Raw genomic sequence first — 12537 nt, 5'->3', positions numbered from 1 at the left:
GCTGGATCACTACTTCACGTTTTAAACTCTCATTCACGTCAACTTGATTCTAGCTGTTTTGTTCTGTTTTTTTAAGTTTTTTTTTTTAATGTTTATTTATTTTTGAGAAAGAGAGACAGAGAACGAGCCTGAGTGAGGGAGGGGCAAAGAGAGGAGACACAGAATCTGAAGCAGGCTCCAGGCCCCGAGCTGGAGCACAGAGCTCTCAACGCGGGCCTCGAACTCATGAACCGCGAGATCATGACCTGAGCCAAAGTCGGACACTCAACCGAATGAGCCACCCAGGTGCCCCTTGACTCTAGCTGTTAATTGTAATTTTCCTGTTTCTAGATCCTCGATCAGGAAATTCGCTTCTCTGAGCTGAAGACTCCTGGCAGCGCCCCCCTCCCCAGGCAGACCCCCCCCCACCACCACTCTGGCCTCACTCACATTCTTCGGCATCATTTACAATGATTTACATCATTGAGTTCCACAAAGAACTTTCTACCCAGAACCCACAATTCACGCACCCTCCCCTGTTCTGACCCTCCGGACCCAGGCCTCGGACAGATCCTGCTTCCTCTATTCCCTATATGAAGCTGCTAAAAGTTCCTAAGTTGTTATTTATTTTATTTATTTATTTTAATTATAATGATTGGTTCCACCATAAACCAATGGTTCTTTTACCTGTGGTCCAACATCGATTTTCTTTATTCCATCATGGACTTCTTGGCATTTCCCATGGCAAACCATCCAGCCTCTTCAAGCCCTAGCCCCTGACCCCCACCTCTCTCAGTTGAAGGCTGCATCCTATGTCATGGAGGTGACCGAGGCCATCTGACGTGCCCTCCCCCAGCCTCACTCCCTCCTCATTCCAAAATCAGTGTCTGCATCCTCCCAACTCCTTCTCTGCCTGTGGGGAACATGTGTCCCTCCTGCACCCGAATATCTGGGCTCAGTCCTTCTTTCTGAAATCTTCCTAGGAGCTCCTCCCCTCTGCCTATAAATGTGCTTGATACCTTTAAAATACAACTGTCTCGGGTGCCTGGGTGGCTCAGTCGGTTGGGCGTCCGACTTCAGCTCAGGTCATGATCTCACGGTTCGTGGGTTCAAGCCTCGCATCGGGCTCTGTACTGACAGCTCAGAGCCTGGAGCCTGCTTCGGATTCTGTCCCTCTGTCTCTGATCCTCCCCTGCTCATGCTGTCTCTATCTCTCTAAAAAATAAATAAAATATAAAAAAATTAAAAAATAAAAAATAAATAAAACACAACCGTCTCAGGGTGGCTGGGAGGCTCAGTCAGTTAAGCATCGCCTTCAGCTCAAGTCATGATCTTATGGTTTTCAGGTTCGAGCCCTGCACTGGGCTCTGTGCTGACGGCGCATGGAGCCTGCTTGGGATTCTTGGTCTCCCTCTCTCTCTACCTGTCTCCTACTCCCACTCTCCCAAAAATAAATAAACATTAAAAGAAAAAACCCACAATCCTCTCACTACCGTTAGCCACACTCACCAAAAAAGCTACCTATTTCCTCTACCTTCATTCCAAGTTTCTGTACTTTGTGTTTCCATCCCCAGAGCTCTTTTGAAACTACGTTCAAGATCACCAGTGATCTCCGATTCGCCCACTCCAATGACTTTCTTAGTCTTTATTCCTTCTCACACTCTGATGTAAACGGTCTCTCTTCCCTCTGAAGCAACTTCACTCGGTCCAGCGGCTTCACCTCCGCATCAGCCTTTCTGCAGACCTCAGATCCGCTGTCTCTAGTTGTCCCTGCCCGCCCGCTTCTGGGGATCCCGGCCCTCGCGATTCTACTTCTGAAGGGTCTTCTGTCACTACCTCTGGTCAGACTCTCGCTCACAACCTAAATCACTTCCAGCCTGGGCTGTGACTGCCACTCCCAACGGGTCTTCCTGTGCTCTAGGACACGGGCTGACTTACAGTTTGCTTTACCGCTTGTTCCTGTTTAAAACAGCAACAGAACACTTCATCTCTGGGAACACCTACCCATCTCTCATTTTTACTTCCCTGTTCTTTGAAACATGTACTTTTCTATATATATACATATACGTATGTTTTAAAGTTTATTTTGAGAGAGACCACACAAGAAAGAGAGAGAGACGGGGGTGGGGAAGGAGAGAGGGAGAAAGGGAGAAAGAGATGAGGGAGACAGAGAGATAGAATCCCAAGCAGGCGCTATGCTCAGCGCAGAGCCCAATGTGGGGGTTCATTCCATGACCCTAAAATCACAACCTGAGTTGAAATAAGAGTCGGACACTTAACTGAGCCACCCAGGCAGCCTGCACTTTTCTACGTTTAGAAAAATTTTCTAAAATAAACGTGTGCTGAATTTTTTATCACACAAATTGGGGCCCATTCTCTCAGCGTTTTTTTTTTTTTTTTTAATAATGCTGGGAGGGAGAAGGGGCCGGGTGGTTTAGGGAGAGACTGGCTTCCAGGCAGGCGTGGAGTGCACATCTGGGTGGACAGGAAGGCACCCTGTAGACGGGAAAGAGCTCTGCTCAGAGTCCACTTACAGTTGGCATGGGCCACCAGCCCCTCGAATCCCACCCAGCACTCATGCAAATGCCACTTCCGCCATAAAGTCCTTCTAGTCTCGCTCCCTGCTTTTGAACCCCTAGGCAAGAGTACATATGTCCTGGTTTGGGTTCTCGATGTTGGTGTACTCATTCGTTCCCCATTGCTGCATCTGAGGCTCACCGTGGCCTGGGTGTCGCTTCTCCGAGTGCCCGGCACACAGCCTCCAGCTAGGAATCCTTGCCTGAGCTGACTGTACCTGGCGAGGTCCTTTCTCACGTGAGCCTCACAGTCTCTGTCCCATGGCAAACACCACGGTCTCAGTGTGATCACACAGACAGACCCCAGAAGGATTAAAACAAGTCTGGCCCGTGTTCCTACATCCCTCCCTGCAGTTCTGTTCTCTGCATGTTGCCCTTCTAAGCAGGTCTGCCCCATGAAAGGTGGACCCTTTCTCTTTATGGAAAATGGCCTCGGTGAAGTTTCTCGCGATAGAAGTAAAGAGAAAGTGACAGTTCTTAGCCAAAAGTTTTGTAAGGAAACAAAACAATAGAAGCGGCATTTCGGAATTCAGTGATACCTGAAGGTCTTGAGGTGTAAGGGTCAGGGGTCTATTGTAGAGCAGGGGTCTCTGCCTGAAGCTGGGGCCAGATTCTTCTTTGTTGTGGGGCTGTCCCGTGGACTGTAGGGTGCATAGCAGCATCCCCGGTCTCCACCCACTAGGCTCCAATACTCCCCATCCTTGAGCCTGTGCTGTGATGATCACAAATGTCTCCAGATGTTGCCAAGTGTCCTGAGATGGTGGGGGGAGGGGCAAGACCACCACCAGCTGAGAACCACTGCTGATAAAGACACACTCCCAACAGATACTTCAAATAAGTCTTGGTGAGAAAAGACCCTCTAAGGGGCGCCTGGGTAGCTCAGTCAGTTAAATCTCTGACTCTTGCTTTTGGCTCCGGTCATGATCCCAGGGTTGTGGGATCGAACCCCACATCAGACTCCGTGCTGGGTGTGGAGCTCTAATAAAAATTTTTAAAATATTACACATTAAAAAAAAAAACCTTTAAGAACTTTACAAAGAAGTTAACAGGGATACGTTGTTAGCAGTTGGGAGCAGAAATGGGTAATCACGTTTGTCCTGCACTATCGCTATTTTTCAGTTTCACAGGCTGTACTCTGGGCCTAGTGGGGCTCAGGGAGTCCTGTAGGAAAGCATGAGACTTCTTCACTTTCCTGGCAAGAATTAAACCCTCCCGCCCTCAGTAAAGATGCCAGTGAGGACCAACTAGGAGTAGATTTATGGAGCAGGAAGCAGATCTGAGCTAGGCCACAAGCCAGGTCAAAGGTAGTTGTGAGGCAAGAGGAAGAGGAAGGAGACATTCTCTTCTGCTGGTTACCTGACGGTTCTGCGGGGACAGCCTCCTGAAAAGTGGGGCCGAAAGCAGAATAAAGCCCCGCTTCAGGCTAAACCGTCTCTTCCCCTTCTCCACTCTTCCTTGGGATGGGGGACCTGGTCTCATGCCCTAGGGAAGTCAGTGCGGCATTCCTGCTGCCCTACCTCTCGCCCAGCGGCCTCACCCGCAGGCGTGCACGAGGCAGGAGCTAGCGGCGGTTTCGTCCGCTTCCCCAAAGACAGTTGTCAAAGGAAACAGAAGGCAGAAGAGATGCGGAAGCGAGTGGCCTGTCCTTTGAAAGCAAAAGCAACGATCTTTGGCCAGCTTGGCCGGCAGGAGGGACCCTCGGCAGCTGACCCTCATGCAGGTGGGGGTCCACGTCATCCTCCATTTGGATCACAGAGTGCCCGCAGTCCTGAGCCGCTCCCGGCCCTCGTAAATAGGGAAACAGACATGCCTGTTCCGAGGTCACTTTGAGGAGGTGGGGGTGGCATGCGGGCCTGAATTGCGTTCTGAATCCAGCACTGTCCTCGAGAGGGCCCGTCACGTGAGTCCTCTGTGAGGCTGGTCTGCCCGGCACAGCTATCTTATGCTGGAAGCAAACATCCCTAACACCCAGGAAGCGGGAAAGAACTGACGGATGGATAACACAGGCCGCGAGAGGCTCTGTGTGCGGAAGAACCCCGGTTACGGGCCGATGCACGTTCGCGAACCAAGTAAGGGCTCAGTGTCCCGGTTTCCCGAGACCTTGAGGGCGGCTCCTGCCTGTCCTGTGCTGAGCGGGGAGACTCCAAGCCGTATCCGCAGTGGAGGGATTTCCACTGCTTTTCCGGGCTCCATCGGTGGGGAACCTTGTGCCCTTCTCCTGTTCTCACAAGGGATCAAGAACCACACTCTCCCAGGACGGCAGAGTTGGGGAAACCTCAGGACAAAAAGGCACGGTCTCTCCTTGAACCCTGACCGCTGGCTTCTGCCTAACACCACCTCACCCTCCCCACCACCCATCTCTCCCCTACCGCTCTCTCCCCTACCGCTCTCTCTCCACCCGTAGGATAAGAGAATGCAAGCAGTTGTTTGTGGCAAATGCCCAGAGGAGGCCCTCAAACACAGACCTCAAACAAAGCCAAACACACAGGAAAACGGGGCGGGAAGCAGAACCCACCAAGGCCTTCAGGCCTCCCTGCCCAGCTTCCTGTGGGTATATGCTGACGTGTGAAATGATTACGTGAACAACTGGAGGCACAAGAAAAGTGAGCCTATCAAAGGGTTTTTCTTTCCAAAACTCAGTTACAGAAATAACTCATTTTCTTATCTCTAAACGTATGGATGCTCTGAGAAAGAGGAGGAACTTTTATGGACAATGTGGACATTTCACTGCTGATACTAAGAAGAGGCCGTGAGCTGTTACCCAATTTCTCAGATGAGAGGAGCACAATTAGATTCAGTCCAAAGTTCAAGAAAGGCTTCCCTTGATAAATTATGGAGGGGAAGGGGGCTCCTTTAGTGCCATACGCAAAAGGCACAGATCCAGTAGGAAGCCTCTGGCGTGAGAATGGCTTTTTGCCAGCTATTTTCAGAGATGCTTCCCTTTTTTATGTTTTTACTTTAATTTCATTTTTGAGAGAGACAGCATGGATGGTGGAGGGGCAGAGAGAGGGAAAGAGAATTCCAAGCAGGCTCTGCACTGTCAGCACAGAGCCTGATACGGACTTGAACTCACAAACTGTGAGATGATGACCTGAGCCGAAATCAAGAGTCATATGCTTCATTGACTGAGCCACCCAGGCGCCCCTCAGAGATGCTTCCTTATCCATCACACCACAGCTCTAGAGTCTGCGAAGCTAGCCAAAACAAAGCAGGGATTCCACAGGTTAGGAAGTAAGTGCAAAGCAGGGCAGCTGTTTAAGGTTAACTAAGCTCTAGAAAGAGGACTTCCACTACTTAAGGCAGTGCTGCTTTTCCCTGGGATACTCAGTAGCAACATGAGTCAATCACTTGATTATTCCAATCCTCCAGCCAGGTATCTGGGCAAGAGGAGTCCGTGATGTAACCACAACCAATATTTTATTATGCAAGGAAGATAAACTGGGCGTACCTGTGGGGTGTGTGTGTGTGTGTGTGTGTGACGCAGACTCAACACAGTAAGAAATCAATCCTTCTAATTGTTCTAATTACAGACTCCAGCAAACAGCACTTGGAAGCCTCGGAATGCTTTCTCTGCCTCTTACGCCATCCAGGACTATAAAAGCGGTACAATTTACAGTTCAGCTGGCAATCAAAGTGCTTTCAAGCTGCTGAGATGAATGAACCCAGAGTCTACAGCCGTCAATCACCATCTACACGCAGGAACACAGTCTGCAAGTGCTAGTGGCCCTGGCATAAATAACCCAAGGAGTTAGCAAGTCAGCTGTTTCCTTGACTACTCTGACCAGCATCTGACACGTGCCATCACATGCTCTGAGCCAGGACAGCGGCGACATGGCTCCTGTTGAATGGAGTTCCCTCACCCCGGCTTTCGCCAGGGTCTAAGAGCAGCAGCACTCGCTAGTACAGTCCAGGAAGCACGGTGCGTCTCTGGGAGCCAGGGGCAAGCATGGGGGTAAAACAGGTTCTAAAGGTAAAACTCACGTAGGGAGAATAGAGCTCCCCGGTCTCTGTGATTTCACCCGCCATGTCCAAAAGTGAGGAAAGGTCGGTCCGTAGCCGGATTTCTTTAGGTGTCTTCCTTGCCGAGGCCGCAGCTCCTGTGGCTTCCTGAGGCAAAAGAGCAGACTTCAGCTTTCTGATTGACCTCGACGGGGGTGGGGGCAGCTCTGGAGAGTACCCCTCCCCCGCCCCCTGTACTTTTATTACCGACGTGGCCTCATCTGTCATGAGACAGCTCTAGATGACGGACACCTGGGTGGTTTCCTCCAACTTCTTCCTCGCTGTGCGGGGCATGAGTGCATTCAGCGCCGCTCAGACTCCAACTGAGAGGAGGAGACCCACAGGCCAAGTACCGCGCCCCCCACTACAAGCGCCCCGTTTGCACACTCTTAAGGGGCTATCCGCGTTTAATGCCAGGAACAGCGAGCTCACTACCACACAGGACAGCCCAGATAACTGTCACCTCCGCCTAAGGCAACAAACTGGGGGCTTTCCCAGGTCGCCCTCCCACCCAACTCCTGGTCCCCAAAACTCTCCTTTTTAACGAGCCCTCCGCTCCCCGCCACCCCCAACCTGTTTTCCGCCCTGCCTCTGGGCTCCCCAGCCTCAAGCCTCCCCCTCTTCTCAAGAGCCCCTCTCCGAGCCTTCCCCAGGCTTCTTCCTCCCTCCTGGAGGGACCCCGAGCCTGGCGTCGCCTCATCCCATCCCACCCTCCCGCCGGGCCGGACACCTGCACCCCGGCTCGCTCCCGGCCGCCGCGGCCGCCGCCTCCGACCCCTCCACTGCTGCCGGCGCCAGCTGTCCTGCACCAGCGCGCGCAGCACGCATGCGCCCGCGTTCGGAGCCCACCTAGCCTGTGCGCGCCCTGGGCGGGGCGCAGCGCGCTGATTGGGCGACTTGCGGAGGCGGGACCGGGATTGGACCCGGGCGGCTGCCGTCTGCGTGGCGGAAACGCGGGAGGGGCGCTCTCACGCGCGGGCCGGCGGGGAGGCCGCGGGCCGGTGTGGTGAAAGCCGGGCTTGTCTCGGGAGGCCGATCGCCCCCTCTGCTGGGGACGCTTTCTTCAGCGAGGAGTGGGTGTGAGCTGAGCCTTTCTGGGACCCCGGTGTTTGGGGGAGGGGCGGGGATCGAGGAGAGTACCCCACAGGTCCACACAAAGGGGAGGCAGTAAGAATTTAAGCCTGTCTCACCCTAAAGGAGCCTGGTTAGACCTGGGTAGGTGGGTGGGAGGAGAGTAGGGCCCGAGTCAGGTGGCGGGGGTGGTCGCTGGGAGAAGGGGTTGGAAATAAAAAGCGAGGCTGAAAGTTGGTCCTGGGGCGGAGTCTCAGGACTGGGGCACGTGATGGGAGCTTTGGCGTTAAGTGTCGGTGCTTGAGTTTGAGGCTTCCAAGTTGGGCGAGGTGGGACACGCAGAAGTGGCAGCTCAGGCTTAGCCCCCCTGAGATGCGACTCAAGGATTGTTTAATTATCTTCAACCAGCCCGCTTCCCCTTCTCTCAAGGGGTCTAGAGTGTTCTCTGAAGTTTTTGGAAGGAAAAAAGGACCAAGATTCTTCTGACAGTTTAGCCCCAGGAGACATTTAGTGAACTGAAGGCTCAGTACTCCCACCCTAAGTGGGAGGAAACGAAGTCCGGTGTTTGCCCTCCCCACCTGCTACCATGAGATTAAATGAGAACGTTTTGCTGCTGGGAAAGAAGGTGGTGCTGGTACCCTACACCTCAGAGCACGTGCCTAGGTAAGGGTCCACCTAACCGTGGGGTGCAAGCCAGCTCTCCAAGGTGCAGCGAGTTGGGTGAGCCTTCCTTAGCCCCAATCTCAGAGGCCATTTCCTCTAAGAAGGAGAAACATCGTTTGGAGAAGTAAAGACGGAAAAAAGTGGACACTGACTCTGAGGACCAGTTCCTTCCAAGTCACTGATGCCCCTGCATTTCCCTTTCATCCTCCTAGCTTCCTTTTTTGGACTTCCAGCAAGGAATTATTTAAAGAGAATGTGTGTAAGAAAAAAAGAAACTGCTCAGTTGTAAATTAGTGACGTTCTTCTGGTGTCTGTGAATATGCTCAGTTCTTGAAGACTTCATGTTAGCTTGTCATAAAACTGAGCTGATGGGTTGTTCTGATGTCTCCTGTTTCAAGAGGCCAGAACGGAGTCTCAGGGTCAGACTCTTGTGGGGGACAATTGGCGATCGGCAGATGTCTGGTAGACTGGGATGGGGGTCATGAAGGGGTGTATTCTCTACTTGCAGTTTTTCTTTTTGGGGGGTTCCTGTGCTTGGCCATGGTGGAGATCTGTGCAGCCTTCCTTACTGAGGTCAGCCTGCCATATACTTCCATTTAGGAATTTGAGGAATGTTTGAATTCAGACTGCTCCCCCGCACTGACTCCTGAGACCGGATGGATGGGAAGCTGGACAGACAGAACTGATCCTCCCCCTGCTGTTCTCTTGTAGGACAAGCCTACTCTGGGTTTTGTGCTGGTGACCCTCTGCCTTAGGAGTTACTATAAACCCTTTCCTTGGGTCTTTTATGAGCCCTGTGTTAGCCTTGCGGGGTTCTCCTTTCCACCATCTATTTCTTCATCTCATAAAATGTTCAGACCTGTGCTTCTGAATCAGTCCTGCATGCCAAAGGCCATCCCCCTGTCCCTGCAGATACCACGAGTGGATGAAATCAGAGGAGCTGCAGCGTTTGACAGCCTCCGAGCCCCTGACCCTGGAGCAAGAGTATTCGATGCAGCGGAGCTGGCGGGACGATGCAGACAGTGAGAAGCGGAAGCCCTGGGCTGGCTCCAGAGGCAGAGTCTTCTGGTTCCCTCCCTTTCTCATTCCCAGCTGTAGCCCTTCTGGGGCCACAGAAACTTTGTGAAAAGCCCTTCATGGAAAATCTGGGAAGTGCCTGAAACCGTCATACTCTTTCTGGCCGCTGAAGCCGGTCCCTGTGACGGACTCTTCTGTTTTCCCCACTCACTGGATCAGGCCTGGGAGAGAAAGTAAAGCATTTGCGGCTCTGGCTGTAAATTGAGGCCCTGCCCCTCACACCTCTTGCCCAAACCCAGTTGTGGTTTTTGCTTTCTGAGAATACAGCTGCTGTTCAGGGGAGACCATGTTTTCCTGCGTGAGGCAAATTTAGGACTTCGTAATCAGCTAAAGGGAGCTCTGGGCCCATTTTTCTCCAGGCGGACAGAGGCGATGTTCTGCAGCTCCCTGCTTTGGGTGGGAAGACTGACATTACTTCCCTCCTTTGAGGAGTGGGGGTGCTAACTCTGTCGCCTCCCTCCTCAGAGTGCACGTTCATTGTGCTGGATGCAGAGAAGTGGCGGGCCCGGCCAGGCACCACTGAAGAGAGCTGCATGGCGGGCGATGTAAACCTCTTCCTCACCGATTCAGAGGACCCCTCCTTGGGGGAGATCGAGGTCATGATTGCAGGTTTGTTCCACCTGGCCCTGCCTTCCCTCCCTTCTGGCCCTTGATCTGCTGAACTTTGAGCCAGCTGGGGCTTCATGGGGTCCTCCACTCAATGGAAGGTTCCACATTGGTGAGCCTGCCATTGCCACCTGGCACTCCATTAGCCTGGTGGCTCACCCGTGGAGGTTTACTTCCCATGTTATACTCAGATGTGAATTTAACCTTTGGTTTTGGGGTCTTCAAACTTCATGGTGCTCCATCCCTGCTGGGGATGTGTGGAGCTGGGCACTGAGGACCCTCCCACAAGAAATGACCTCATTTGGAGCATCTTCCCATGCTGTGGGAGGAGCCCCGCTACTGTGTCCTCCGTGGTCCACAGACTTCCCCCAAAACTGTCCTCCTGAGGCAGCACCCTGAGGTTAAGGGGTCAGCTTTGGGGTCTCAAAGCTGTGAGCCCTTGTGCAAGTCATTTTAATTTCTGTGTCTGTTGCCCTATCTGCACAGTGGTAATAATAGTACTGACTGTGTAGGACTCTGAGGGATGAAATGGGGTTTTAGCTGTCCAGGACCTGCAGCGGAGCCTGGCACACAGCATCAGTGACCATCATTGTTTTCTTAGAGCCCAGCTGCAGGGGCAAAGGCTTTGGCACCGAGGCTGTTCTTATGATGATGTCTTATGGTAAGGAAGTCTGAGCAGACGAGGGGAGAAGCAACCAGGCCCGGGTGAGGGTGAGGGCACATGAGGGCATGTTGGGAGTGGGCCTTCTTCAGGCCTGAGGGTGGGGGAGCAGGAGACAGGTGCCTCCAATGCAAACTGGGACAGGAAGAGCAGGGGTGTATGTGTGGGAGGGGAGGGGGGCTTCATCCTGTGACCTGTCCCTCTCTTTTGCTCTCTGGGAGGAGTGACCAAGCTAGGTCTGACCAAGTTTGAGGCTAAAATTGGGCAAGGAAATGAACCAAGTATCCGGATGTTCCGGAAGCTTCACTTTGAGCAGGTAAGGATGTCACTGGTGGGGGCGCGAGGCCAGGGTCTGGGCAGTGGGGCCAGCGGTGCTGGAGCTCGTGACTAACTTAGCTGGCTCTGCCCTTTCTGGCTCACATAGGTGGCTGTGAGTAGCGTGTTCCAAGAGGTGACGCTCAGACTGACAGTGACCGAGCATGAGCGGCAGTGGCTTCTGGAGCAGACCAGCCACGTGGAGGAGAAGCGCTATCGAGATGGGTTGTTGGAGTCCTGTTGACAGCTGGCCCTGTGGGCAGCCGCCCTGTGTGAATGGGGGTGGTGGGACCACGCAGTCCAGAAGAGCAGAGCCCTGAATCAGTTGGGGGCCTTTGGGGCAGAGTGCTCCTGACTCCACTCCAGCCTGGGGGCCTCTTTTGGGGCCCTTCAAATTCTGGGCCGGACTTGCCTTGGCCTCCTTCAGGCTGGCGGTGAGTGTGGATGAGCAGCTCCAGGGCAGGCCAGCAGAAGCCTGGAGTGGACTTTCAGACCTGGAGTGGACAGCACGAATCCACAGGAGGCAGGGTGGAGGTGGGAACAGAGGTGAATGGGGGCCTGGTGAGGGCCTGGAGGGGCCGCCCTTGCCTGGAGTAAAGTGTCCTGCTCAGCACTTTCCCCTGCTTTCTCCTTGGGCCTCTGTGGTGAGTCACCAGAAGGCCCAGCCTGCAGCATCTAGTCCAGCGTGGTGCGATCAGGACAGGAGGAGTTAGTCTGCTTCTGTTCTGCAGAAGTTTGGAAATGAATGATCTAGGCCCTGAACGACAGGAGGGTTGGAAAGTGAGCTAGTGTCCTCTGTCCTTGCTCCTTCTCTTTGGACCCAGGAGTGAGTTTTGGATACAGCTCCTCGTGGCTGAATCACCCCTCTGTTGGTGAAGCCTGGAGCCTCTGCTCATTTGCAAGGGCTGCAGGAGGAAGCAGAAGCCGCTCCGCAGTACCTTCCTGAAGGTGCTTATGATCTCTTACTCTCTGCCCCTCACTTCTCTGCCCTGGGGAGTGGCTGTGCCTGACAAAGCCACAAGGGGGCGCCAGGGGCACAGGTTCGGGATGGCCAGGCTGCCTGGTGCTTTGAAAGGCAGAGCTGGGCCAAATCTTCCCCGCTTAGAGTGAGGGGGGACGCCCCTGGATTCCTAACCCTCCAGTCATGATCTGCGGTGGCGATCAAGGCCAGACAGGTTTCAAAACAGTCACGGAAGAGACCCTGGAGGGCAGCTAGGGTATGTCCGAGCACTTGATGTCAGAGCCAGAACCACTGCTGAGGCCCTCAGTTCCCAGTCCTCTATCCTGGGGAATTCCACCACTGCCTCGCAGGTAAAGAAAACTACAATCTGCCTGCTTTTGGAAACTTTTTGTACTGTGTCCGGCCCTTCAGTGATAGGGAGAGGGTGGGAGTTCTGGCCTCCTGCTTAGTCAGAGGCCCCCAGGGCTTCCCTACTCCACAGGTGAGGTAGGGAGGGGTCTCTGCCCTGTGGTGCAGTCTTCAGGCCTTGCTTACCGAAGTGGCCTCCCTCAGGGGCCAAAGGGGAGAGGCCAGGTGGAGAGGGGGCGGGCCAGCCCCCAGGCCATCGGTGCTGTGAAAGGGTTTTCAAT

At 53.5% G+C, this 12537-nt stretch overlaps 2 protein-coding genes across 8 annotated transcripts in view; one reads left to right on the top strand and one right to left on the bottom strand.

The window, feature by feature from the left end:
- TMEM104 (transmembrane protein 104) overlaps positions 1–7370 on the bottom strand; it is a 58810-nt gene extending 51440 nt beyond the window's left edge. The window contains exons 1-3 of one of the 4 annotated variants that reach the window (XM_039226294.1): positions 7285–7370; positions 6762–6835; positions 6537–6662 (exon numbers count right to left, since the gene is read on the bottom strand). In XM_039226294.1, coding sequence (XP_039082225.1) covers positions 6537–6662; positions 6762–6782 — 147 coding nt within the window. In that variant the 5' untranslated portion in view covers positions 6783–6835; positions 7285–7370. Of the gene's footprint in view, positions 1–6536; positions 6663–6761; positions 7124–7284 lie in introns of those variants that run through there. The other 3 variants (XM_039226295.1, XM_039226296.1, XM_039226297.1) reach the window with 3 other exon arrangements.
- A 152-nt stretch (positions 7371–7522) lies between these two features.
- Positions 7523–11557, top strand: NAT9 (N-acetyltransferase 9 (putative)). 4 transcript variants are annotated; one of them, XM_039226471.1, is made up of 7 exons: positions 7545–7627; positions 8034–8288; positions 9201–9310; positions 9831–9974; positions 10573–10632; positions 10854–10948; positions 11057–11557. In XM_039226471.1, exons 2-7 carry the CDS (start codon positions 8212–8214, stop codon positions 11189–11191), a joined length of 621 nt encoding a protein of 206 aa, XP_039082402.1. In that variant the 5' UTR covers positions 7545–7627; positions 8034–8211; the 3' UTR covers positions 11192–11557. The 4 variants fall into 4 exon arrangements, with proteins under 4 accessions (XP_039082405.1, XP_039082404.1, XP_039082402.1 ...); XM_039226474.1 differs by lacking the exon at positions 8034–8288 and having other exon boundaries at positions 7523–7633; XM_039226473.1 differs by lacking the exon at positions 8034–8288 and having other exon boundaries at positions 7536–7555.
- Positions 11558–12537: the final 980 nt, after the last annotated feature.

The sequence above is a fragment of the Hyaena hyaena genome, unplaced genomic scaffold, assembly GCF_003009895.1.
Source record: "Hyaena hyaena isolate Hyena2069 unplaced genomic scaffold, ASM300989v1 scaffold_21, whole genome shotgun sequence".
In the NCBI taxonomy this organism is placed as follows: Eukaryota; Metazoa; Chordata; class Mammalia; order Carnivora; family Hyaenidae; genus Hyaena; species Hyaena hyaena.
This window is presented reverse-complemented; position numbering and strand designations above follow the sequence as displayed.